Genomic DNA, 27,209 nt, shown 5'->3' on the forward strand with positions numbered 1-27,209 from the left:
TGCGTTCATATACAAGAAAATAAAAGAACAGACACTCTTCATTGCCTATCTTAATAAGTGAATGCTTCATTATCTTCCTTATACCTGACAGATAGTTATATCAACTTTTCAGACATGTCCTCTAGATGTGTAGATTTCCTGCCTGTGGATTCTGAAAATATCAAAGTGAATATTTTTGGAGAGTGTCCAGATTTGGGAAGGCTAGTGTGCATATTTGTCTTCCTATGTCATTTCCCCTAAAATGCTAAGAGGAAGTTGATAGATAACGATTGGTCATAAGTCACCTAATGTGAATGAAAATTTGCAGCTGGGTCTCTCCGCTCTGATTCCACTATTCTCATGCAATATGTTGATGAGTTTTTCTTATCTTAACTTTAGGAGAACAAAACTGGAAGAAGAGTAGATACCATTCTACCTATTTTAACATCAAAGCTATTAAGTGAAGCAATTACTAGGGTATCTACAATAGTAGATACTTTGGTTGAAATATCAAAAGCAGCATTGCAATAAAAGCTCTGTTTATTTATATTTTATTTATTTATCTATCAAATTTTGAGTCTGCCCATCTTCCTCAAAAAAGCAATTCTACCTCTTTCCCATATGCATATGATATCACATATATAAAAAAGACAGGTTGCAATTGCACTGGAGAAGAGTTTGCATAATTTGTTCCCTTTCTGCCCACCTACGATTCCTTAGTCAAGTAAAAGAAATAGAATATCTCTTCTTTCAAAAAACCCATTGTGAAACTGGAGCAATGAACCAATGGCATCAAATAACAAGCTGGCAGAAAAGATACTAATCAGAAAGCATCTTTTTCAAGAACTGACAGTTCATTATATAGATGGGCTTTTAGCTAATGACCATTTAATTATCCATGTACCTCTGAACCTTTTTCACCAGGTTCTCCTTTCTCAGCCTCGCCCTGGAAAAGAAAGATAGAAATTAATTAAAAATTGTCTTTGTATTGGCTCACATATGCTACATTTAACCAAGTATAGAATCCAACTTTGATAATGATTTTATTGAAATGTATTGACCAAGATCCAAAAACGTGTACTGATCATTCCACAATGGAATGATAACAAGTACATCTTTCCCACAATCATGTTTATATTTTCCGACTAATGAGGAATCCTTCATTTAAAAAAATGCTTGGAGCGTTCCCTGAAGAGCCATTTGGGTGGCCATACTGATTTTGTTTTTCTTCTTAGAACGTCTAACTTTGAAGATGAATTTTATTCTAGCAGATATCAAGCCAGAATTATTAAAGGACCAGATTATTTGAACTCACAAACGTGGAACCCTAATTGTAATGTAAACCAAAACCCAATAAGCACTGAGTTGACTCCTAATCATGGGAGAAGAAATATTTTAGAAAAATTGTAATAGTTGATGTATTCCATGGAAAACATGAAAGTGAACGCACCATGAAATACTGGTAAACATTCAAAAATTACATAGGATGTAGGACTGATATGTAACTTCTCAACAAAGAATGTGTGTTTTTAAGAAATTCCCATTTGGATTTACCTTTTGTCCCTTGGGTCCTTGTTCACCTTTATCCCCTCTTCCTCCATGGCCACCCTTAAGAAACAAGAAAACTTTATACATTATATACTGAATATATGCACTCAATGCAATTTAAAGTATTTCTGACTGGCAAAGTGACCAGTGATTAAAGAAACCAACTAAAAACTATATAGAATAGAAACATCATATAATACATTGGCTTTTTCCATGTGGTTGGAAAACAACCACCACCACTTGTCCAACAAAATATCAAGACAGATAATAGCTAAACAGGATACCAAAGTTTAAAATCCAAAGACAGTTATAATGTTATGAAATAACTGCCTCTATAATCTTAAGGTTTGCAGCTGAAGCTCTTTAGAAGATGCTGCTGCTTGTGGGGATCCATTTATTGAATTTATTGGGGAAATCCTTTGTCTTTGTTTCTCACAAACTCACTCAGGAATTATGTTTAGCTGTTGCTGTGTCAGAATGAGTGTCATGATCTTGAACTGTGCCTTTGGAATCGTTTTGAGTGATGATTTGTGGTGCAGAATGATAGAGCCAAAGAATTTTGGCTCTTTGCATTCAGGGAGTTATGAGGAAAAATTGTGCTTCATTCCTTGGAGATAATAAAGATATCAATGAAACTCTCAAATCATGTCCTCCCTTTTGGACTGTGGCTCTTGACAAACTGCGCAAAGCATGGTTTGGCCCTCAATCCAACAGAAGTTGCATATTCCTACTTTAAAGGTTGAAACCAATATAAATGACAATCTGAAAGCAACTAACAACTTGTTTACTACTAGAGTTGTTATTACTACTATTACTACCCGTAATAAGCAATCATTAATAGTATAATTATTATACATATCAAATATAATTTGGCTAAAGTGAAACATGTGACTTATCGATTGTACTAATGCATGAAAGTGAATTTCAGCTTTGTATTTACCATTGATTTTAGCTGTTGCAGAATTTCTGCTAAACTGTTCAAGGCACACTATAGTTTCAATCGAAATCCAGAAATAAAATTTGGATAGGTGCTACAGAGTATATATGGTAGTACTGTATCTCATCCTTTTCTTCCTTCTTCCTTTGCATAGTTTTTGCACCAGCTCAGTTTTCTTTTTTTTTATATGTCCCATGAGATACTGCTGCCAAGGCTATAGCCAAAAACTTGGTTTTTCACAAAATAGTCCCAGAATACTCATGTTCTAGTAAGTGTCCAGACTGAACACTCATGCTTGAATGTATGCATAAACTACGCAAAATTGGCTCTTCTGTGCAGTGTTTATATGTTAATCGTGAGCTTAGCAATGCCCATGTGTAATAGTAAAGCTTCTGTTAGGAAGCTTTTTTCCCCTTCCATTTAATTATATCTGATTTTCAGAGACTGCCTGGACAACTCCCTGTGGTTTTCTTGGCAGGTTTTTTCAGAAGTGGCGTGTCATTGCCTTCTTCCTAGGGCTGAGAGAAAGTGACTGGCCAAAGTCACCCAATTGCCTTTGTGCCTAGGATGAAGCTAGAACTCACAATATCCCAGTTTGTAACCAGATATCTCCACCTCTTCACCAAACTAACTCTTTTAAAAATTTTACACAATTGAAATTTAAATCTATCTTCTGGACAGATTTTATGTTTTGTTCTTTGTTGATTCTTTCCTTTCTTATCTATTTTCAAATATCAATATATTATCCTTAAAGCTTTTTGAGATTATCATTTACTCTCATGAGCTATAAGTAGAGAAAATCTCACATTTCTTATTATGCTACACACTTACAGGTGGTCCTGGGGGCCCTTGGTCGCCTTTTTGACATTCACAGCTCTTTCCACACTAGAAATTTTAGGAAACATAGAAACATAAATAAATTGGTATTGGAAATGAAGAAGGCAATTTGAAATTACCAAATCTGAATTCACTTAGGAAACAATCCTGTACAAATAGGTTTACAGGTATTACTTATTTCCCTTTATTCAAAACAGGCTGCAGAAACTGTATTTATTTATTCAACACTATGGCTGGGATATGTGACGCTGAACAACATACTGTCAGAAATTAAAACAATTCCTAATTGTTAAAAATTAAAATAATAATAATAATAATGGCAAGTTTGTGGGCAAAGAACATCTAGATACAATATAATCACCAGCTTCCACGTGGATGCCCAAGATTGAATCACTTTTCAAGGCCTTCCAAAATGCTAACCAGGTTGGGGCTAACCTTGCCTTGGGGGAACAATGTTCCAAGGTTTGGGAGCCACAACAGAAAAGGCACACCATCTGGGTCCCATCAGATGAAATTCTTTAGGAGACAAGACTCACAATATATTCCTCCTACAGGACCCGATGGGACAAGATATGATTGGCAAGAGGCAATCCTTAAAAAGTCTGGCCATGTAGATTTTTAAAGCTCAAAGCCAGAATCTTGAATTGTACCTGGAAGCAGATCAGCAGCCAGTGCAGGTCCCAGAATAGAGATATAACCTGTGCCATCCTATAGGCACACAAAACCGTTCATGGAGCTGAATTCTGCACCAGTTAAACTTTTTGGATACTCTACAAGAGCAACCTCATGCATTACAGTAATCCAATTCATATTAAAAACAAACTATGGGAAACAGTGTTGAAGAACCAGAAGAGCCGGAATCAACTGAGATGTTGTGATTGGAATAATCCCAGGTGCTCTTGCCTCTACATCTGGAGGTTGGAAGGAGAGACTAAAGCCTTCTCTAGCTTCAGATAACATGTAATGCTAGATTTAGGTAAATAAACTCCTGCTACAAATTATGATTAATCATTCTAACTCATCTATCATGTAACAAGTTAATGCTATACTCCTGGATTAAACCCTAGGTCTACATCATAGTTTAGCTAAGGTTTGATGTATAGACTACATATAGCATTATTTATTTGAGGAAGAAAGACATCAATCATAGTTTACCAATCATAATGGCTGGCTTTAGATACTATGCTAGACCAAACCATTCCTAACCAAATAGTTGAACAGAATACATAAAATGATCTTTTTGTAGGTATCAATAGAAGTCATAACAGTGTCATATGTGCTATGATGTCATATATGACTTAACCTTCTTGCCAATGCTCATGATGTCCCTTCAAATATAAGGCCAGTATATCAACTATCTTGCAGCTGAAATCCTATCTTCACCTCTTCAAAGAAAAAGTGACTTGATTCTACAGCCAACATATTATATTTAGTTTGCCTTTCAACCTATTGTACAAGCAGGCAGAATCATAAACAAAAAACAGCTGTACATTCCTGAACTACTAAATTATTCATAACACAGAAGTATTTTTACTTTGTAGGGCTTTATCTGTGGAATTCAAGCTTCTGAGAACTGTTCATTTCTCCCACTTGTGCATTCACTCTTTTGGTTCAAAGCTCAGATTGCCACCTCAAAGATAAAATTACTTGAAAAATTTTAAACTGCTGAATTTCTTCAAAGATGCATTGCATGGTGGTTTCAGTTGATTAACTCTTCGCAAGTGAATAATGATAACTTTAAGCAAGAGGGAAGAGGCTGTAAAATATTATATTTTTACTTGAATGGAATAAGTAAGTCAAAGAAAATATTTCTAGGTAGCATAATGTACACATTATACAAAAAAGGAAATCCACTGCATATTCATAAAACTTCTCCCACTTACCCTCTCTTCAAATAAAGTGGCCTGAAAAAATAGAAGAAATAATAGATTAGTTTAACATGATACTTTGTTCACTGATTGCTAACTTAGACTTTAAAAAAAATTGATTAACTTATTAAACATAGGCATAGCACTTTTGCCATGAGTGTATAAAATCAGATACAATAATCTTATTAGATAAGCTTATTGAAATGTAATAAACATTAATAAAAGACAATAAAAAGATAAGATAATGAAGAAAAGGGCAATAATCACAATAATGTATTAAACTTGCATGCTGCCTGATTTTCAATAATTCTGGGGGGAGCATTTCTTTTATAATCATCTCTTGTTTGAATCATCAGCTCCTGTTCTTTATTTTACCATCCTGCCATTCTACGTTTCCATGCAAATAGAATCATGCACTCATTTATTTTTATTTTTATTTAATTTTAATTTCTGGGAATGATATGGATGAATAGGGTTATTACATTGAAACAGGAATTTAGCAAACAGTAATCAAGATACTATAAAGACCAGGTAATCAGCAATCTTCATGCACACATGAAAAAATTATCTTTGTCGCAGCTACCGAAAAGGCCAACATAGTTCTAGGCTGCATTAACAGAGAGATAGAATCAAGATCACATGGTGTTAATACCACTTTATAATGCTTTGGTAAGACTACACTTGGAATATTGCACCCATTTTAGTCATCTTAATATAAAAAAAGTTGATTAGACTCTAGAAAAAGTGCAGAAAAAAGCATCAAAGATGATTAAGGAACTGGAAGCTAAAACATACGAAGAACAGTTATGGGAATTAGGTATGTCTAGCTTAATGAAAAGAAGGACTAGGGTTGAGATGATAGCAGTGTTCTAATATCTAAGAAGCTGTCACAAAAAGAAGATATCAAACTATTCCCCGAAACACAAGGTAGGACAAGAATCAAGGAGTGAACCAATCTAGAACTAAGAAGAAATTTCTTGACAGTTAGAACAATTAATCAATGGAATGACTTGCTTTTAAAAGTTGTGGATATTCCAACATTGGGGGTTTTAAAGAAGAGATTGGATAACCATTTGTCTGAAATGATATGGGGTTTTCTACTTGAGCAGAGGGCTGGATTAGAAGACCTCCAAGATCCCTTCCAAGTCTGTTATTCTGTTACTCTATTATTCCATGTAAATGCTAGCCCATTCAGGAAAAAGTATTATTTAACAAATTAATAATTAATGCAAGAGTGGCTCTTTTGCCAATTGTAATGATACTGGTTCCACATTAACTCCAAAGGCATGGTTGACATTTCTTTTCATGGCAACATAACAAACCATACTAAAAGCTTGGAAAATATCTACTCATGAATATTTGTTTAATGGAATAAACTGGTGTGATTGTATACATGGTTACTATATAACTGATTTAATGTAATTTTAATTTTTTCTTTAATTTGGTTTTATTGTTCATATTCTAATTTTATTTTCATTTTCCTAACAGGATTTAAGAGTTCAGAATAAAAGCACCCTGAAAGTTTTATCTATGGGTCCACTTGAATTCAGATTCTTCCTACTTTTCTGCTATCTGATTCTGGGAATATTTGAAGAACAGTTCCTGGCATTTTGTTTTAAAGAGAGAAAAAGCTATCTGTTGAGAAATAATGTAGGTTGCTACCTACTTATGCATCTATTGTTTTAAATTCTTTCTACATCAGAAACATTTAATTATGCAGGAAACAATTTAATCTTGATAATAAAGGGTTGCTCATATAAACAGACTAAATAATCTTAAATATTTAAAACTAATTTTTAATATATATAGAAATAGCAATTCCTCCCCTCACAGAGCTGAATTGATGGGAAAAGCTGCATCTAGTTAAAAACTATCTTTTATTTTTTCCGGTCTTTGATGTTTCTAGATTTTCAAGGACAAGTACATCAACTGATCTCATTTTGGTATTTTTCATGACAGTTCTTATTTTTTAAGTCTTGCTGGTAGATTGTACAGCTTCTAATGCTCCCCTGAGTAATTCTATTATGAACTTTGATTTTGTATTATGTCTAGTGCTCCTCTCTGATCTAATCATATCCTGTTTATTTTTTGTATTATGTTTATGTATGATATTCTGGAGGATCAGCCATACAAAATTGCTCTCTATCTGCTTTTGTTTATTCCATGTAGCAAGTAAACTGTTATTACATTTAATGTTATAATTTCTAATTTTATTTATATTAATATAATAATATTAGATTTACAATTCACTGTACACCATGATTTCACTTACCAAATAAGACATTATGACTGGGTTTCATAATATGCTAATTCAGTGCTAATTGTGGCTTATAACACTACACTAAGTTCTTTGCTAAACATTAATGTAGCTCAGTGGTTGGGTTCACACAATTCACTAATCCCTAAATCTGGCTTTTAAAAACCTAATTGCTTCATTTCCTAACTTCCAAACAATACATCAAATTATGCTAATGCTGCTTGCATTTTGGTTCATAGAACTTCTCAGATAATGGATGGATTTGCTGGATGATGAGCCACTACCTGACTATCTTACTTTAAGTTTAGATTGTTGTATAAATCCAGACTGCATTAAAAACAGAACTCAGCATAACTAAAAAAAAAACCTGAAAAACTTATTGCATGTTTTTTTTGCTAAAAACACATTTATTCCTGAACAAACAGCAAAAAATTTACAGACTAAAAAATGATTGGGTGGTTTGTGGATCAGTGGGTTTACACAGTGAATTCACTGCATTAAGCCAAAGGTGATTTATATGTTGCTGTGAATAAATCAACTAATAAGGATGTATTCAATAAACCTTGGTTAAACAAATCCTAATATGTGACAATATTCAGTGTTTCTTTAGCTTTCTGAAACGTGCTGTAGAAAGTGAAAATTTTATGAGGTGCCGTCGGCCTTGTGAGATAGTCCAGACAAGAAGAATGTCCCAGAAGAACTACTAGTTTATTATAAGGTTATATTAACAGAATCTTGAAAGTCTAAAAGTACATTTCTCTCCCACCCCAGGCACTTTTACATCCAGGAAATTAGTAAGGGTTCTTTCTGAGACATTTGTGATGCCCATTTCCTGCTATAGGCTAAACTGATTCTTTTCACTGAGCCATGGTGGCACAGTAGTTAGAGTACAGTACTATAGACTACTTCTGCTGACTACCAGCTGCCTGCAATTTGGCAATTCAAATCTCACCAACCAGGCTCAAGGTTGACTCAGCCTTCTATCCTTCCGAGGTGGGTAAAATGAGGACCCAAATTGTTGGGGGCAAAAGACTTACTCTGTAAATTGCTTAGAGAAGGCTGTAAAGCACTGGATATATGTCTAAATGCTATTGCTATTTTTCAATCATTGCCCTGGCTGAAGTTATAGACTTCACGGTCATTCTCACATGACATTACTGTCCTTATATGGGATACAGGAGAAATCAGCATGAACACCTTTGCATTGATAGGGAAAGCAAGAAGGCAGAATTATGAAATTAAGGTAGTCGCTTCATGACACAAATCCTACGTAACCTTTGATATTGCACAATGGAGCAATACTAGGACACTACATTCATCATTCTATAATACTGTGGGGATGATCTTTGGAGACAGGAAGGAGAGCAAATGGCATATAAAGGTTACCTCTACCCACAGAAGGAAGAGGGCCTGGGAAACATTTCAAAAAGAACCCTCCCTAGTTTTCCAGAAAGTAAAAGGAAAGGAGGAAAGAAATTATTTTAGCCTTGCAAGATTCGGTTAATGTAACCTTACAATAAATAGAAAGCTAGTACTCCTCTTTGTGCTTCTTCTTAGGCAACCTTGCAGGGCTAACACATTTTGAAAAAAGTAGCAAAATCTTGTGAATTCCCTTAATAGTAATAATAGCTGAATGTGGAATAAAATGTTTTGGTTGTGAATTCCATTCCAGTTCAATGATTGCATGATATCAGGTCTGGTCTAAACCAGGGCCATAAAGCACATGGTCCATTTAGCAGGCTTATGCAGCCTACTGGCAGTTTTTGAAAAATAGTTCATCATCATTAAATGTCACCACTGTTAGGAAGAATATGCTGCCACTTAAACTTTTGTCCGCCAATGTCCTCATGGACAGTGCCAGCTCCAACACCTGCCTAGCTGCCAGCTGAAACACATGCCTAGTTGCCAAACAGGTATTCCATCTGGGTCTTCAAATATATTTAAGGTGACAATCTGACATTTGCCCTTCTACTAACTGTGTAAATGAAAGTAAAAACATACCTATTCAGCTAGAATCGGCCTGACTAGGTTTAACTCTACAAATAGGTAATCTGCAGATGGGTATTTTAACCTATTGTTCTCTGAACTGAAGTTTGCATACATGGAGTTTCTACATAAAATCCAATTCATGGAAGGACTGGAAGCATACTGGATTTGTTTCAGATACATTGAGATCAGAGGTGGCATGATGCCAGTTTGCACCGGTTCAGGAGCTCCCACTACTGAACCGATAGTGAAGGTAATAGGCTATCATTACTGATTGAGATATCACTGTGTTCTGATTGACCTCCAAGATTTTTTTATTTCTTTCATAGAAAAGTTTAGGAAATGAGATTGCAAAATTGAGGAATTGTTGTGTTGAGCATCCTTTTGGGATGTTTCATTTTATTCACTGGATTCATACTTAGCAAAATGTACTGTGCAAATCAAACAAACTAGAAGCAGATCTTCACCGCTGCAAAGGACAAGCAAGGTTTATTAGGAAAAGTTATATACAATGGTAGAAAGGCTGCATCATTCACCTTTTTATTTTGGAGATCAGGAAAAAATAAGAAGGAAAGGAATATTCTAAGTTTCTATAGGAAGCAGACTGAAGAGAAAAGCTATTTCAGTAGGTAGAGCAGAGCAGAAAAAAGCAACACTGAAACAATGAAAGAAGGAGAGGGAGCTGTTGATTTCTAGTTTTACTTTTAATGTCAGCAGGGTAAAAAGTGCCAAGAGTAGATACATCTGGAGCAGCATCTTTTAAAAAAACCAAAAAGGAAAAGGGAGTTGCAAACAAGATGGCCAAGTAGACAAAATAAAAACTCTGGAATGCTTGCAGAGCCAAAGAGTGAATCTCTGCCAACAAGAAAAAAGATTCAAAAAGAAAGGAACTCCAAAAACTGAGAATGACCAGAGAAAACAAAACAAATGATCTAATTAGCTCTTGGAAAACCTATAGTTTGTATCTGTCTTTGATGATGGGCCTGAAACGGTGTGCTAAGATGAGTCAAAGAAAAATACTGCCATAACACTACTCACTCTATTTACAATATTCAACATTTGGGATATTTTTCTACTAGAAGTGTAAAGGATGTGTGTCATAAACTATTACTATAATGTTGATCTTCCATTCTGCCCTTCTCTGAGACTGCTTTCTTGTTTCATTCTGTGGAAGCATATTTTCTTCCTTCTCTGGCATTCCCTTGCTTTTGAAATGTATCAAAGTTGAGATAGGACAACCTCTAAAGAATTGTAGACCTAATTCTTGACCATGACAATAATGGTTAGTGAAGCAAGGAACTGGAAGTTTGTCTTGTCTACCAACAAGCAGACATTGGTAGGGTGTCATCAACAAGTTACTGAAGAATGTCTGAAGATTGTGATGCTGAAATGCTGGGTGATGAGCAGAGAAGAGGGCAGGAAAGGACTGGAAATGAGAGGCAGTAGATTCCAGACAGCTATAACTTTCATAAGGACTATCTGAGGTCTAAATAAGTAAACAATCGTTTCAATAAGGATTGGTGGTCATGTTAGAATAAGAAACACAACAGATATGAATTGGATTGATAAAATAATACTCAAAATGACTAATAAATAAAAATAGGTTAGAAAGTTTATAGTAAAACAATTAAATAATAGCATTTAATTATGATTAGTTGATCAATTGCATTCTTATAATTATACCATTTAAAGTAAATAATTTAAACAATTAAAAACTAAATTAGAACAATATAATTGTGTGTGCAAAAGTTATAAAATAGTAAATAAGAAACTCTGTCCAAATGCTGCTTAGAACTATTTTCAAAAATAGTCCATCCTTATATTTTACATTTTTTAAAACTGAGGATAATGTATACCTGCAATAGTTATAATTAGCATATCTATACTGTGTTGACAAATACCATAGTATGTTTATTTGCAAAATCTTAAAATCATGCCCCCTTTTTTCTAAAGTCTTGCAACTTCAACAACAATTAAAACGAATTAAACTTTAAAAAGACTTACCAACTGGTTCCTTATTTTATCTGAAAGGTTGGGCTCATTCAAAATGAATACAGACTTCCCTGGAGAATCACCAGATATCAAATGCAGCTTGGTTTGATTGACATCATTAGATAAACCAATGGTAATGAAAGATATTCCAAGAGCTCTGGCCTTTTCTGATATAACTTGAATGTCAGGACTTTTGGGATGGTCAATACCATCAGTCATAAGCAAAACCACTTTGATGCCCGTTTTACGGCCTTCTGCTTTGAGCAGCTGAGTTGCATTAGAAATAGCATAGTAGGAATAGGTGCCATGCCCAATGTAGCTCATTTCATTGACTTTTTGCTTAAAAATCTGCAAGTTTCTCCACACTGAAAAAGGATAGTCAATTCTGACAGTACTACTGAACTGCATGATGGCCAGTCTGATGTCATATCTGAGAGCACGGGTGGGCTTCATGAGGAAGACTTTATCACTTAAGAGGATAGCAAACTCTTTCTGCTTATCAAATAAAATACCCTTTGCACTTTCAGAACTATCCAGAACAAAGATGATGTCAATAAAACAGACAGAATCTAAAAAGGACAAGATTAGAAATGACAGGTTGAGAAAAGTCATACATTATTTTTTTTAAAAAAAACAGCATTGTGATGCATGTACAAAAGGAATGGAGCTGCTTTCATAATTTTGATTCCATAGTCATCACTATCAAGGCAACTATTGTGAAACTTCAAAGGACATTGATATACAACAGGATTTACATACCTGTATAAATTGCCAGTTGTTTTACATGTAAGCATGGACAACTTGTGAAGCAGAATAATTTTCAACCCCATGCACTCAGTTAGAGGTGATACAAATTGGTGCAATAAAACATCAGTAAAATTATCTATGGAGATTCTCAATCATTCAGATTATGGTTATCACAAAGATGATTTTTTTTTAAAAGCAACTTTTTTTCTTTGAAAACATTCTGCTTCTCATTCAAGAAGCTTGTTCAGTTCTAACTGACTGTAGGAGAATAGAAGGATTTCTATTCTTTGTGGTCATCCAGTCATTAACGTTCTGAGGATTGGTTGTTAGCTCTCTGAGATTTGTCAAAGCTACTTGGGGGGTTTATCTGTATCTTCAGAGTCACCTGAATCAGAGTGCAAACGAGTATGGGTTTTCTTGGGAATGAAGGAATATAAGATTCTCAAGAATGTTCCACACCCATTTGCATTCTGATTGAGAGTGCTAATGACCATATGATTGCAAAGAATATACATCTTTCCATTTTCCATCAGACAGTTAGAACTGAAGAAGCTTCTTGGATGAAAAACGAAATATTTTCAAAGAAAAAAAAAACCAAGCAAGTCCACTTACGTTTTTGAAAAAAAACAACACCTTTAGACATCAGTAAAATTTCTTCCCATCCATCATATATCAAATCTTCTAGGGCTAAACATAATTTGCTACCAGAAGAATACTAAATAGCATGCTAATAAGATAATATAGTTCCAATCAAGAAGAAGCTAATAAGTTATACTCTGCATTAATGTAAAGAATGAGGTTCTTTCTCATATAATAGAATAACTGCAGTAAATGCATGGAAGTAAATGCATGGAATAAGGGAAGTTTTAGAACATAAAATTCATTTTTCCTTGGTACACAATACATCTCTTCTTAGACTTGAAACAAAACTGTCACCCCTTGAAAAGTCTCATTAAGCATCACCCAATATCTTGGAATGCTGGATTATTCTATTCTATTTTAATATCCCCTTGCTGAATACAGAATCTGAAATATCAAATACAACATTCCTAACAGATCGTGCCCAGTTTCTATTTATACGGAATAACTCCTTCTGAAATAGTTTGTGTCACTGTTGAACATTCATCATTTTTAATTTGCTTAGAGCTGTTTCACAATTCGCAATTGTACAATTCTGATTTACAGAATAGAATGGATCATTTACGTGACAAATTCAAGATGATGATGCTCTTCCCTAGTGAGAAAGAGCACATAAATGTAGCATTTAATATTTGTTATATAACCTTCAATACATATAAATAATTCACAATTGTAGGCAGGTGGAATTTCTATTCTATAATTCTTTTATATTATTTCCCCCACATATTAAGATATTATTAGACCAACAGCTCAAAATAATCCAGTGGCAATGACAGCCATGTTTATCAAATGATATGATTACTAAACCAGCTGAATGTCTCCCAAACCATTCTGAAAATATAATTGTGGGCCCTATATGTTTTTCAATGCATATTCGATGCATCATGTCTGCCATTAGAAAGAGATGCACATTCAAAAGAGAATAACAATGTCCTTTGTAATACACTGAAGATGGAAATATAGAATTCCATTAGATTTGTGAGGATGCAAAATGCAGATAAAGGAACATATCACTCTCCCCTGAGAATCTCTCATGCAACCTATAGCACTTCCTTTTCGTTTATAATGCTTATATCAAATTCTAGGAATTTACCCTGAAGATTGTCTTTTCTTGCTAGAGGACTTAACCTTTGTCCCTTCCTTCTGTTTTGTCCATATACTACATTGTTTATTGCAATGGCCAAAACCAAAAGGTAAAGGACGGAGTGTTTTTTCCACATATTGACTTGCATTCAAAATCCAATGACTGCTTACTGCTCCTGCTAATAAAAAAAAAAAGCCATTAACTTTTCATCATGTTAAAAAGCCCAGAATACCACTTTGTATGGAACATTGCTAAATGATTATTCAAGTCTACGACTTTGAAATTAAATTGCAGTAGTTCATTATTTAAATTAAACTAGCTTATCTTCCTATTATTAGGCCTTGAAAAAGCTGTGTCTAATTTTTTTATTTACCTCATCTTAAAATCTATTTCATTTTGCTATAACTTTTTCTATTGTAAGCTTCCATAGAAACATAGAGAGAGAAAACAAGGAAAACTATTCTAAATAAATAAATAGAAAATACTTGTGCATTTTTTTCTTCTGGCTGATATATCAGATTTCTAAAATCGTAAGTTTTGCAGTTTCACAGATCTTGCTTATTTCTCATATTTTTATGAAGTATTCATAGATATTTTATGCTTTTCTGTTTTAAGATAATGGGATGAACATGGCTTGCATTAGGTATTACATTTATCAGAATTAGCATCATCCTTTAAAAAAATAATCAGCTTCTTTTTTTTTTAGATGTGTAAAAAAATTGCTGAAAAGACTCTCAATCCTGTTATTTAATCTTCGGGAGGAAAATCAGATCATTTTTCTTGAAAAGAAAAGAGTGCTTATGTAAATGTGCTCCAAAACTGCATTTTTAGCAGACACGGTCATTTTGATCATGTGTAGCATTTAATTCTATTCAGAGAGAAAACTATTTGGCAATGAAAGGCATTCATTAAAAAATATCTACAATATAGAACCTAAGATAATATAAAGTATATTACACAAAACGACTAATTTTGCAGGATTGCGAAAATTTGCCTTCAGTGGGGCTTACATTCAGAAAACTGGATATTGGACTCATCCTAAATACTCAGAGCATCTCTACTAAGTTCAATAATTAACTTATGACACCAATATAAAATTTCCAATCCTATGATTTATTGATACTGCCAAAAAGAATTTTATATAATATTGCAAAAAACTATCATCTAACAGAAAATAATGCCTTCTTTTCTACTGGTACTATATTTATATCATATCGCTAATTTCAACAATTGTTAAAAAGCAGTTGGTTGTTGATCATATCATTAAAATAAAAAATAATATGCTTTGGATTTGCATTTAGTTTGCTAAGATAAATTATTTTTATCATCTCATCATCATCATCTTACCTTACTTTAGAAAGCACTGAAGCTCAAACTGGAAACTAAATAATTTTAAAATAAATAGGATCTTGAAAATGCATTCTGGGGATAGGGTATTAGTTTTCTTTCCTTAACAATTGCAGTAGTTCTGGAATAACTAATTAGTCCAGATGCAAATAATAGTACCTTGCATCTGGAACTTGATCCTTGACTCATTTTTCATTGCTCCAAGCTGAATGCAGAATGGTTAGGCATTTGGCCAGATCTTCAATCTGGGTGGACACACTAAAAATGTTAAAGGAACAGCTTTTCTGAGAATTTGCTTTACAAGTAGCTTATTCATTACTATACAATTTTTAATTTTAATTTTTATTAACAGGCGCAATATTTAATTAGTCAAAATGTTCCATAAACAGAGCAAAAAAGAGGAATAGAAGAAAGATGGTGTTGAAAAACAAGAAAGCTATAGATAGCTTTCATAGTATCAGATGAAGTATTTATGTAAATCATAGTAAGTTACAATTTTATTATCAAGGCTTATTAAATAATCAACAGTTTGTACAGAACATCAAACAAGTAAATCACATTATGCTGACATCATATAAAACAACACATTTAAAGAAAAGAAAATACCAATATCATTTAAAAATAAACTAAAATGGAACTATAAGCCATAAGTCTCTCTAAATAAAATTTGAAACATAAACACATTTTAACTTGAACTATCTCTTTTAAGGTGATCAGAGAGAAGGGCACATGGTACAGAAAACAGTCCTATAGAATTGTGGTCTCCAAATTGAGGTATTTGCCTTTCTGTGCAGTCAAGACAATCCAAGGAAATGTAGTAAGAAAATATTGAAATATTGTTCATTCAGTTTTATGTAATGATTTGTGAAAATAACTTAAGAGACAGAAGAAGGGTAAATTATAGTTTAGGCCCTAGACAATAGTCAAACAAGATATGAAATATGATCATTGTTTCTCTCGAATTCTCTATAAAGTAAAGGTGAAGTCTAGTCTAATCTAATCCGCTATTCAAGCAGGAAACCTTATACTATTTCAGACAAATGGCTGTTCAATTTCTTCTTAAAAGCCTCCGGTGATGGAGTATCCACAACTTCTGAAGGCAAGCTGTTCCACTGGTTATTTGTTTTCAAATTTCTCCTTAGTTCTAGATTGCTTCTCCATTTTATTAGTTTACATCCATCCCTTCTCGTCTTGCCTTCTGATGCTTTGGGAATTATGTTAATCCCCTCAAATATTGGAACACTATTGTCCTAGTCCTTCTATACCAATTTCTCTAACTGCGGCTTTTTCACACTTCTGATGGGCCGCTCATGCTTGTAGCTGAATGGGAAGAAGAAACACCGGACAAATCCTTCTTGTGATGAACTCTGGCCCCGAGCAATGCCCGGGAGAGCCTTTTTATTAGTCCCAAACAAAGGAAAGGTGTATACAATATTACATCAACAAGCACATGACTAAATAATCCAATGATAAATATACAGCGTGGCAAAAAGCTTCGTCTCTGGGCAAAAGAGTGAGGTAAGTGCAAGGGGGGCTGCTTCTTCCCCCGGCAGGAGAAGAGAGATAAGGAATAGGGAGGGGGAAGGGAGGAAAGTGAGCAGCTCCGCATTCCTGTCTTTGAAGTGCTAACTGCTACTTTGAAGTGCTAACTGCTAGATAAATGCTGGTACAGAAAGGCACACTAATTAATCAAGAATGTTTTTGTTAGTATCCATCTTTGGCCTATATTTTCCAGACAGCCTTGGCCGTCCTATATACAGAGATAGCAATGGGTCTCAACATCTCCTCATTTTTGTTTTAAAATGAGAAGGAGGAAAGCAAACATATCAAAATGCAGATTCTTCATCATCACTGGTTATAGCAAACACCTTTACAAACGAATTGTTGTCCAACTCATGGTCGTCCTCAGCGTCCAGAAGGGACTTAGTTTCGTGGATAAGCACGTTCTTCCTAGCTGAGGAAAAAAGGCCTTTGAATAGCTGAAAGAGGGAGGGTAGGCATTGAATGCAGCAGCAAAGTGACACAAGCACTACTATAATACATATAATGGAGGAAAAAATGCTTCTTAACCAGGAGCCATCCGGTAGCCAGGACCACAGACCATCCCACCAGGCTGGCAGGACGTCTTCTCGAATCTGGGAAGCCAACTCCTTTAAGGAACTGATCTGATGCTTAACCAAGTGAGAGGTGTCTGACAGGTTAAAACAACACATGTTTTTGACAGATTCACAGCCTAGATGATGTACCAGTAACAGAAAATCAATGGCAGCACGGTTGTCTAAGACAGCATGTCTGATCTCTGCCTGTTCCATATTCAAGGCAGCTATGGCTGCAGATGTGATGTTTATAGTTTTTGCAAGGGAACAGGCAATGCGATGGGCTGTCCTGTGGTTATGCATTGCTAATGCCGGAACACCAACTATAGAGGTAGCAAGGGAAAGATATTCAGCCTCGTTAAAAAGATTAATTGAGCTGTCACATGTTTCATCAAGGACTACCGACCTCTGTGGTCGTGAAGTGAGGTCCTGTTTGGTTGGTAGAACCGCAGTGAGGCGACTCAGACAGCAACGTGTATCTGATAGATTAGCAGGTATGTAATTAAAAGTTTTTTGACCACATGTGAAAAACCAACCAGCAGGAAGCAGAACGTGAGCCCGGTTATAGGAAATGTTCTCGTAGGTGGAACAGTTGGCGGGAAAGATTCCCGTGGGCATACAGGATTGTGTGAGAGAAGCAGTACAATTTTGAATGCGTGCACATGTAACGTTGGGTCCACTAGCTACAAAGGGTGTGGTGAGAGACATGGCATCAGCTGGGAGCCGTCTTGTGAAAGGGCCCCACACCATAGAGTCACCGTAATTAACTTCCTTCCTTTTTTTAAACATTGCTAGCTGGGTGTCTTTTAAAATAACCGAAAGAGGTGTGCAAACTGGTATTAAACAATTCCCTAATAACATGTTCAGGTCCACAGCTTCGCTTAGGCAAAAATTGGATACGTTTGCCTGTTCTGCCAAACGCATCCACAGGTTGTATGTCATTCGAGTGTGCAGACTGTGAGAAGCAGCTGACCTTTTCACCCTATGTATGAGAGATCTAGTAGGCACATGTAATGGTTCCTGTAACTTATAAGAGGCACGATGGGAAATTTCACAGCGTATAAAAAGTGTAAGCAATACTAAAACTATGCCACACAGTGAAAAAATAACATAATGATATGAAAAAGTTCTAAAACTAAAAGGTTTCATACACTCCTGCCACCGCGACAGGGGATAACCTGGAGGTCTTCTTCGAAATAAGGGACATCCTTCTGGTGGTGAATACGGTGGAGGGTGTCCTTCCCCGTTTTCCTGGTCGGGGCAGGAAACAGCCTCTGTGTTCTCATATGGTGGAGGGTGTCCAGGCCTGTTCTCCAGGTCAGGCCAGGAGGCAACCTCCACAAGCTGTACCTCATTTGGGGACTGACGGACGATCGCCATCCCTGGAAGTGTGTGGTGGTGATTTAGGAAGAAAAGGTCTTACGTGTCTTCCTGGCACCCAGAGCACCTTGTCTTTTAGTTGAATGGCAGCGTAGCCCCGTCCCCAAGTGATCAGGTCAGCAGGTCCTCGCCACGTCAGGTCAGGCAGGCAGCGATAGTAGACAGGTGGACGGGGGGTGTCTGCAGTAGGTGGAGCTGCAAAATGACGAGTCGCTGCTGAGGATGGTGGGCTGCCGGTAAGATTTAAGAAATTCAGGGTATAAAGGCAGAGGTTAAGCGTGTCTTGCACTGCTGGGAGGCCAGGGGGTATTTTTCCCCTATTGCCAATATATCTGTCCAGGGCATGTTTTAATGTCTGGTTGGCGCGCTCAGCCAACGCCTGACCCTGGCTGTTATAAGGAATGCCAAATTTATGTACAATGCCCCATTGGTTACAAAAGGCAGCGAAGGCTGCACTTGTGTAAGCAGGGCCATTGTCTGTTTTTAATTCTTTTGGGCGTCCCAGCGATGCAAAGGTCCGAATACAATGATTAATAACATGTTTGGTGGCTTCGCCCCTTTGGGGGGATGCCATAATGTAGCCTGAATACTGGCTACAAGAAGGGCACTGCTGAATAATAGCAGAAGCCTCATTTGCAGTAATGCCAAATTGTTTCATGAGCGCTTTCTTGTTCTGATGAAAGTAAGAATGACTCTCCCATGGAGTGGGAGCTGTCAAGGTTAAAAGAGAAGAAGAGTTGGCAGCAGCCGCTGCTGCAGTGTCGGCCACATCATTGCCTTCCTGGAGAGGCCCAGGGAAGGGCTGATGGCTTCGAATGTGGGAAACATGAAAAAAGTGGGTGCGGGCAGAAATTAACTTCTGCAAAGATAAAAAGAGCGAGAGTAATTGTGGTTCCAATGAGGGAGAAAGATAGGCCTCATAAATTGATTTCACAATCTGAGTTACATAGAGGCTATCCAAAATCAAGTTAAAGGGTGTATTTGGAAAAGTTGAAAAAGCCAAAATGGAGGCAGCAAGCTCCGCACGCTGTGCAGAAGTCTGCGGGGGGGTGATTTTTGTACACCACCGACCATTCTCCTGCCAGGCACAAGCACCATAGGTTTTGCTTCCGTCAGCAAAAATAGTCATGGCCTGAGGAAGTGGGAGGGGGGAATATGGAGTGTGCCATTGCAGGGGAACAGTTTTCAAAAGAGCCAATCTTGGGTCAGGGGGTGCATGGCAAGAAATCTCACCTGGCCAGTCAGCGAGTGCAAATTGAAGGTTTTCCGAATTAGCAAATAAGGTCTCCCAAGTTGATAAAGAACAAGGGACAAAAATTGTGGAAGGTTCAATTCCTGCCAACAATTTTGTTCTGACACGGGCTTTTGTAATTAGAGCTGCAAAAAGTGCAGGTTTCTGAGAAATTGTGGATTTTGGGGTGTGAGACAAATGTACCCATTCAATAATTAATAATTTTGAAGTTTTTTGCACCACGGCTCCTGTTGGGAGCCCAAGAGTGTTACATATAATGAAAGCTAAGGGGGTGTTATCCAGAAAACGATCCACCCAAATTTGTGAAAGGGCCTCATTTACCTCTTTTAAAACTTGCTGATGTGTTTCATCTAATTTAATAACATCTGCAGGGTTTTTGCCCATTGTTAATGCAGAAAACAACGGAGCCAATTGAGGGGTTGTGAGCCCCATATATGGGCGTGCCCAATTAATGGAGCCCAAATATTGCTGTAACTGTACTAATGTGGGAGTGTGTGGCAAGTCCAATTTTGGCATTGCAGGTGCAGCATGAGAGGCCAAAAGCTTATGACCCAGGTACGAAAAAGGTTGTGCTGTTTGAACCTTTTCTGGAGCCATGTGCAAGCCATTTTTATGGAGAAGATTAGTTAAAAAAGGTAATGTTGCTAAAACCGTGCCTGGGGGCCCACATGCTGCCACCAAGATGTCATCCATAAAGTGGTAAATTAAAAAGTGAGGATGTGCCGTCCGATACGGCTGCAAAGTTTTGTCTACAAAATATTGACACAAGGTGGGGCTGTTGAGCATTCCCTGAGGCAGGACTGTCCATTGAAAGCGAGAAGCAGGTTTGGAGTTGTTAAATTCTGGGACAGTAAAAGCAAACAGTTTGCGATCTTTTTCATGGAGTGGTATAGAAAAAAAGGCATCTTTTAAATCAATAATCATGAGATCCCACCCTTGAGGAATCAAATTTGGATTGGGGAGGCCGCACTGCAGCGCTCCCATGGGTTGGAGAATTTTATTAACAGCCCTCAAATCATGCAAAAAACGCCATTTACCAGATTTCTTTTTTATGACAAACACAGGAGTAATATAAAGGCTGTGGGATATCTCTTTCCTCTTTCTCTCTTCTCTTTCTGTCTCTCTCATACTCTTTCTCTTTGTCTCTTTCAGTCTCAGTCACTCTTTTTTCTTTCTTCCTCTCTCCCACTCTTTTATCACTTTCTCTTCACTCTCTTTTCCATTCTTCAGTCACTTTCTCTGTTACTCCCTCAAACACACACACACACACACACACTCATGCATGCACAAAAGCATTTTTCTCCATTCCAATTCAAATCCTATAAATCAATTGCTCTGTGAAACATCTGTGAAAAAGATTCAGGTGCTCAGGCATGAAAATATCATCAAAGCAACAGAAGAGAAATCAGAAGAGTCAGTAAGAAAGGGAGAACTCCTTGAGACATGAAATTACAATGAGGAAAGACCAAAAGAGGCATTGTAGGGGGTAGAGGTAGCCAGGATGACTGGAAGAAAGTAAGAAGAGCCAGGCATTGGAGCATGCCAAGAGTTTGAAATAAGAAGGAAGATAAGAAGCAGCCTTTTTTGTGAGGCTGGCTTAGTTTGCCGACTATGAGTCAGGTTGGAAAGCAGGCAGAAGCTTCCTCTAAAGGGATGTGATGCCGGGGAGCTTCAAAGGCTGAGGGTGACAAAGGCATGCATATAAGGGAAGAGAAAGCCTTGGATTCAAAGTGTGAATTTAGTGAAGAGGTTTCCAAATATGGCAGGGGGGGGTCCGGTCCCCCCATCATGGCCTTTTCATGAACTTTTAAACATTCCATGACAATCTGCCAAGTAGAGAGTATTTTCGCTGGTGCCCTTGGGGGCTGGTGAAAATACTTCCCTAATTTTGCCCAAATGGTTGTTCGAATTGAGCCCTTCTCAGGATATGTGGGACAAATTTGATAAATGTACCTGAGAAAATTAGTAAGATCTTTTTTTGAAGGGATGGGGAGAAAGTTCCCATTGTTTTTTAAGATTAATATTGAGGATTTGGACAATTCTCTAAGTTCGAAAAGGTGTGCAACCTGAGGCTTAGAGAATTCTGCCCCCATTACTCACGAATCTGGGAGGATGCTCCGTCTACGACGGCCGGTCCTGGTATGCAAGAGGCGTTCCTTCGCCGATGAGTAAGAGGACTCCAAATGGGACGGATTGATCAGCAATCACGTCGGGGTCACCAGTTGCGGCTTTTTCACACTTCTGATGGGCCGCTCATGCTTGTAGCTGAATGGGAAGAAGAAACACCGGACAAATCCTTCTTGTGATGAACTCTGGCCCCGAGCAATGCCCGGGAGAGCCTTTTTATTAGTCCCAAACAAAGGAAAGGTGTATACAATATTACATCAACAAGCACATGACTAAATAATCCAATGATAAATATACAGCGTGGCAAAAAGCTTCGTCTCTGGGCAAAAGAGTGAGGTAAGTGCAAGGGGGGCTGCTTCTTCCCCCGGCAGGAGAAGAGAGATAAGGAATAGGGAGGGGGAAGGGAGGAAAGTGAGCAGCTCCGCATTCCTGTCTTTGAAGTGCTAACTGCTACTTTGAAGTGCTAACTGCTAGATAAATGCTGGTACAGAAAGGCACACTAATTAATCAAGAATGTTTTTGTTAGTATCCATCTTTGGCCTATATTTTCCAGACAGCCTTGGCCGTCCTATATACAGAGATAGCAATGGGTCTCAACATCTAACCTTTCTTCATATTGTCCTAGTCCTTCTATACCAATTAAGAGCCGAGGCGATGCAGTGGTTAGAGTGCTGTACTGCAGCCACTTCAGCTGACTGTTATCTGCAGTTCGGCGGTTCAAATCTCACCGGCTCAGGGTTGTCTCAGCCTTCCATCCTTCCGAGGTGGGTAAAATGAGGACCCAGACTGTGGGGGCGATATGCTGACTCTGTAAACCGCTTAGAGAGGGCTGAAAGCCCTATGAAGCGGTATATAAGTCGAACTGCTATTGCTATTGCTATTGCTAATTCCTGCAACCATTCTTCAAATGTCTTAGCCTTCAGCCCCCTAATCATCTTTTTTGCTCTTCTCTGCATTCTTTCCATCTTTTTATATTGTGGTGATGAAAATTGAATGCAGTATTCCAAGTGTGGTCTTACCAAGGCATTATAAAGCAGCACTAACACTTCACGTGATCTTGATTCTACCCCTTTAGGCAGCCTTGGATTGAATGGCCTTTTTTTTGGGGGGGGGTGCCTGCAGCACACTGTTGGCTCAAATTTAAATGACTTTCCTCTAGGACTCCAAGATTTCCCTTGCAGTTTCTGCTATTGAGTCACATTAAGACGAATCTCTACTTGCACATTTGGTTTTTCTTGCCTAAGTGGGAAACCTTACTTTTCTCTCCATTGAATTTCATTTTGTTATATAGGGCCCAAGTTCAAGTTGAAATCCTTCTGGATCTTAAGCCTGTCTTCTGAAGTGTTTGCTATTCCTGCCAGCTTACTGTCATTTGCAAATTTGATGAGTTCTATCCTCTAATCTAAATAGTTTATCAAGATATTGAAGAATATTGTGTGTAAAACAGAATCTTGGGCACCCCATTGCTTACTTCCCTCCATGTAGTTCCATTAAGGACCATACATTGAGTGCAGTTTGTCAGCCAGTTATGAATCGATCTGATGGAGATGCTATCTATTTCACATTTTTCTAGTTTATCAAAAAGCAAAATATGGTCTACTTCGTCAAATGCCTTACTGAAATCTAAGTATACTATGTCCACAATATTTCATGGGTCCACTAATTTAGCCACTTTGTCAAAGAATGAAGATTTGTTTGGCATAATCTGTTTTTGATGACAACAACAATCTTTTGAATGACAACAACCTTACAAATCATTTTCCCATTCAGTGATATATACAAGATAGGGACGATAGTAATATGTCCAGTGCTATAATACCATAAAATTAATCTCTGCTAATTTTATATTTTTATGCAAATCTGGAAACTCAGTGATTTGAGGGATCCTATTGATATTGAAACTATCCGTGCAGAGATAACTTTGGTGCTTGTCACTACCACTCATAAGCATGTTCTTCCTTCTAGCACAGAGTTCCCCAATGTTTCTGGCTTAGATAATTGGCGGGGAGGGAGGGAGAAGGGATGGCTCCATATGAGCAGCTGGCAAGCCACACACAGCTCCATTTGCACAAGTGGCATGCACAGAAGCCTGTTGTTCATGCAAATGTAGTGCACATATACATGCTTGCCCACTGCTTACACAAGTGATGTGTGTATGCGTGCATTTACTGGCCATTCTGCAGCCCAGTTGCAAAACTCTGCTCTAGCAAATCTCAACTAGCACTTGATTCATCTGGAGTTTAGGCAATGAACCAGACTGATAGTCTGCAGCAAAGTGGAGGAACAAATTGGTTTGAATGTGAATTTGGGCCCTTCCAAAACCATTTGCAATCCTATTCAGTGGCAGTAGATGTAGTAAAGAGACATTATTTTTGCTTGTATTGTGTCTGTGTAAAATAGTGATGACTTTCAATATCATTCAATATCTCCTCCCTCAATATTGTAGGAAAGGAAATAGTATACCCAAGAAGCTCACTGTAAATAACATTCATTGTGCTTTGCAGGCAAAGCTTTTCAGATTTCTTCAACAGCCATTTCAGCATTGGGGAAGGTCATATGAAGATAGCATTGAAAACCACTGTTCCTGTTCACATAGATTATAGATCTGAAGGAAGAGAATAGAATATATGGAGTGGTGAAGGCTACCAGCTGTTTGCTTAACCCGTGTCCTTCCTGGCTGATTAAATTGGTTGTGCTGGAACTTCCTGTTATGGTAACTGATAAAATAAGTAAGGGATCTGCTCTCATCTGCTTAAGGGAGGTAGTTATAAAATGAATAGAAAAAAGCTTCCTGGGTCCACTCCACTGATGTCAAAAACTGAATGAAGGAAGTGAAATTTTCCTGGATATCCCAGTAGCTGTTGATACTTTCTGGGCTGGCAGCTGTTGAGGCATTATTTCACAGTAAATGCAGCCCTCCCTGTCAGGACACACCCAGAAAACGGTGTCAACAGGCTGATTTTAACATCTAGACTGTTAACTTATTAACAGTACAAGTTTCCATCTAATCCTCTAAGCTTTATCCTGTATTCTTGTTTATAGCAGAAAGTAGTAGATTGACAAGACATGGCTATATGCATATGCAGAGGAGATATATAACAATTCGGTCTATCCTGAAAAAAATATTCTTTGCCGTCTTCCCAGTTTCAGTCCATGTAATGAGGAGCCTGAATTCTGTGGGATTGCACTTCCTCAGGAGAAAGTTTATGCAACATCAATTAGTTGTTTACTAGGAATCCATTTGTAATTGGCAGAGACGTGCAGTCACTGGAGGCAGGGGAGACGGGGCCTCACCAGTCTCATGAGGAAAAGGAAAGAATTTTTAAAATAATTAAAAAGGCCAAGGTAGTTGCTGCCAGACTCCAAGTAACAGTGACTCTGAGTCTGCTTAGTGCTAACTGTAATGGGAGGCGAGAGAACTATGGACCTCCTTTGCATAAGGATTTTTTCACCTTTTAAGAGTTAAGCAAGGGTTAAAAAGCGAAAAATTCCTTATGCAAATGAGGCACGTGATTCTCTCGCTTCCTCCTGCAGAGGGCACTTTGTTTAGAGGCTTTTTTTAAACAGTTAAGCAGAGTCATTCACGTGGTGACTCTAGCAGCAACTATCCTAGGCTGCCTGGCCCTGGCTAGACCAAATCTTGCATTTTTGATGCAGCTGGAAGGTATGTGGGTCAGAGGGAGGGGGCCAGGGGGTAGGAATTCAAAATTATTATTATTATTTTTTTAAATATAGTTTTTATTAAACATTACCTTTAAAAAACAGAAAAACACAATACAGCGACATAAATACAACGACATAAACAAGACAAATCATACATAACAATATAAAGTAAAACATACAGATACAGATACCGTTTTAGACATACAACCCCCCCTCCCCCCCCACGGTGACAGTCATTCACAGCCCAGTTTTTCTTTCTTTCCTCATTATTAGATCTCTAAGCCACATCTTCTCATTGCAAGATTCAGGGATCTATTACAGTACTTATGTTAGCTTTCCCCATTTTAAGTCCCTGCTGTTCTCCTAGTCGCCCACATATACCATAGGTTCCAGCTAAGATAATGTTCTGTTTCTCCTTTGTCCCTCAGCCAACCCGTCATTCTATCCATTTCTGCACATTCGTAGATCTTTTTAATTAATGCGTCTTCCGGCGGTATAGTGGTGGATTTCCAAAATTGTGCATAGGTTATTCTTGCGGCCACAATTATATGCAGGCTCAAATGCCATATTGAACTACTTATGTTATCTGGTTTGATGCTTAGTAACAGGTTCTCAGGTCTCCATTCAATGTTTGCCCCGGTAACCTCTTTTAACCATTTTTTAATCCTTTTCCAATATTTCGTGGCCTCAGTACAGGACCACCAAATATGGTAGAATGTGCCATCCTTTCTTCCACATTTCCAACACAATGGAGATAACCCAGGAAACATCTTAGCTAACCTCGTTGGGGGGAAGTGCCACCTATAAACCATCTTGTATATGTTTTCTTTGAATGCAGTGGATGTTGTAAGTTTAATGGTCTTACTCCATAGATCCCACCATTTGCCCATTTCAATTTCATAACCTAGGTTTCTCTCCCATACTGTTAGAAGGCTTTTGTCCATCTCTTCATTAGTATCATGGCAGGTCAAAAATTGGTAGATCTTCGATAACATTTTTTTGTCTCCACCAAACAAGATCTTATCTAGCCCCTGAGGGTTTGGGTAGATCCCGAAACGTGCCTTATCACTTTTAAACCTGTTTCTAACCTGTAAATATTCCCACCATTCCAAATTCCTGCCCTGTTGCTCTAATTCCATCTTTGTTTTTATGTTGCCCTCTTCTGTCATAATATCTTTATATGTTATGTTTCTTGTCCAATTAAATAAACTCGGATGCGTTAAGGCTTCTAATGGTGCCAACCAACACGGAACCCTAAGATAATATTTTTTCCTCATTTTTTCCCAGACCCCCATCAAAATCTTCCGAATATAATGTCCCATGAAGTACCTATGGGGGGTGTCTCTTTCTTGCCAGAGGGAGGCATGCCATCCCTGGGGGAGGTCATGTCCCTCTATAGCCAATAGGCGCCTTCTATTCAGCATCACCCAATCTTTCACCCATGTCATGATTGCTGCGTTATAGTATGCT

The 27,209-nt window shown here is 37.5% G+C and overlaps 1 protein-coding gene across 1 annotated transcript in view; it reads right to left on the reverse strand.

Annotated features, from left to right (window-relative positions):
* The window catches only part of COL28A1 (collagen type XXVIII alpha 1 chain), an 89,392-nt gene extending 75,370 nt beyond the window's left edge, over positions 1–14,022 (reverse strand). The window contains exons 1-6 of the mRNA XM_014054509.2: positions 13,884–14,022; positions 11,417–11,973; positions 5,185–5,205; positions 3,296–3,349; positions 1,534–1,587; positions 884–925 (exon numbers count right to left, since the gene is read on the reverse strand). Coding sequence (XP_013909984.2) covers positions 884–925; positions 1,534–1,587; positions 3,296–3,349; positions 5,185–5,205; positions 11,417–11,973; positions 13,884–14,022 — 867 coding nt within the window. The remainder of the gene's footprint in view (positions 1–883; positions 926–1,533; positions 1,588–3,295; positions 3,350–5,184; positions 5,206–11,416; positions 11,974–13,883) is intronic.
* Between the last annotated feature and the right edge of the window lie 13,187 nt (positions 14,023–27,209).

This window comes from Thamnophis sirtalis, unplaced genomic scaffold (assembly GCF_051295495.1).
Source record: "Thamnophis sirtalis isolate CommonGarterSnake01/CBP01778 unplaced genomic scaffold, rThaSir2_p1.2 scaffold_4, whole genome shotgun sequence".
Lineage (NCBI taxonomy): Eukaryota > Metazoa > Chordata > Lepidosauria > Squamata > Natricidae > Thamnophis > Thamnophis sirtalis.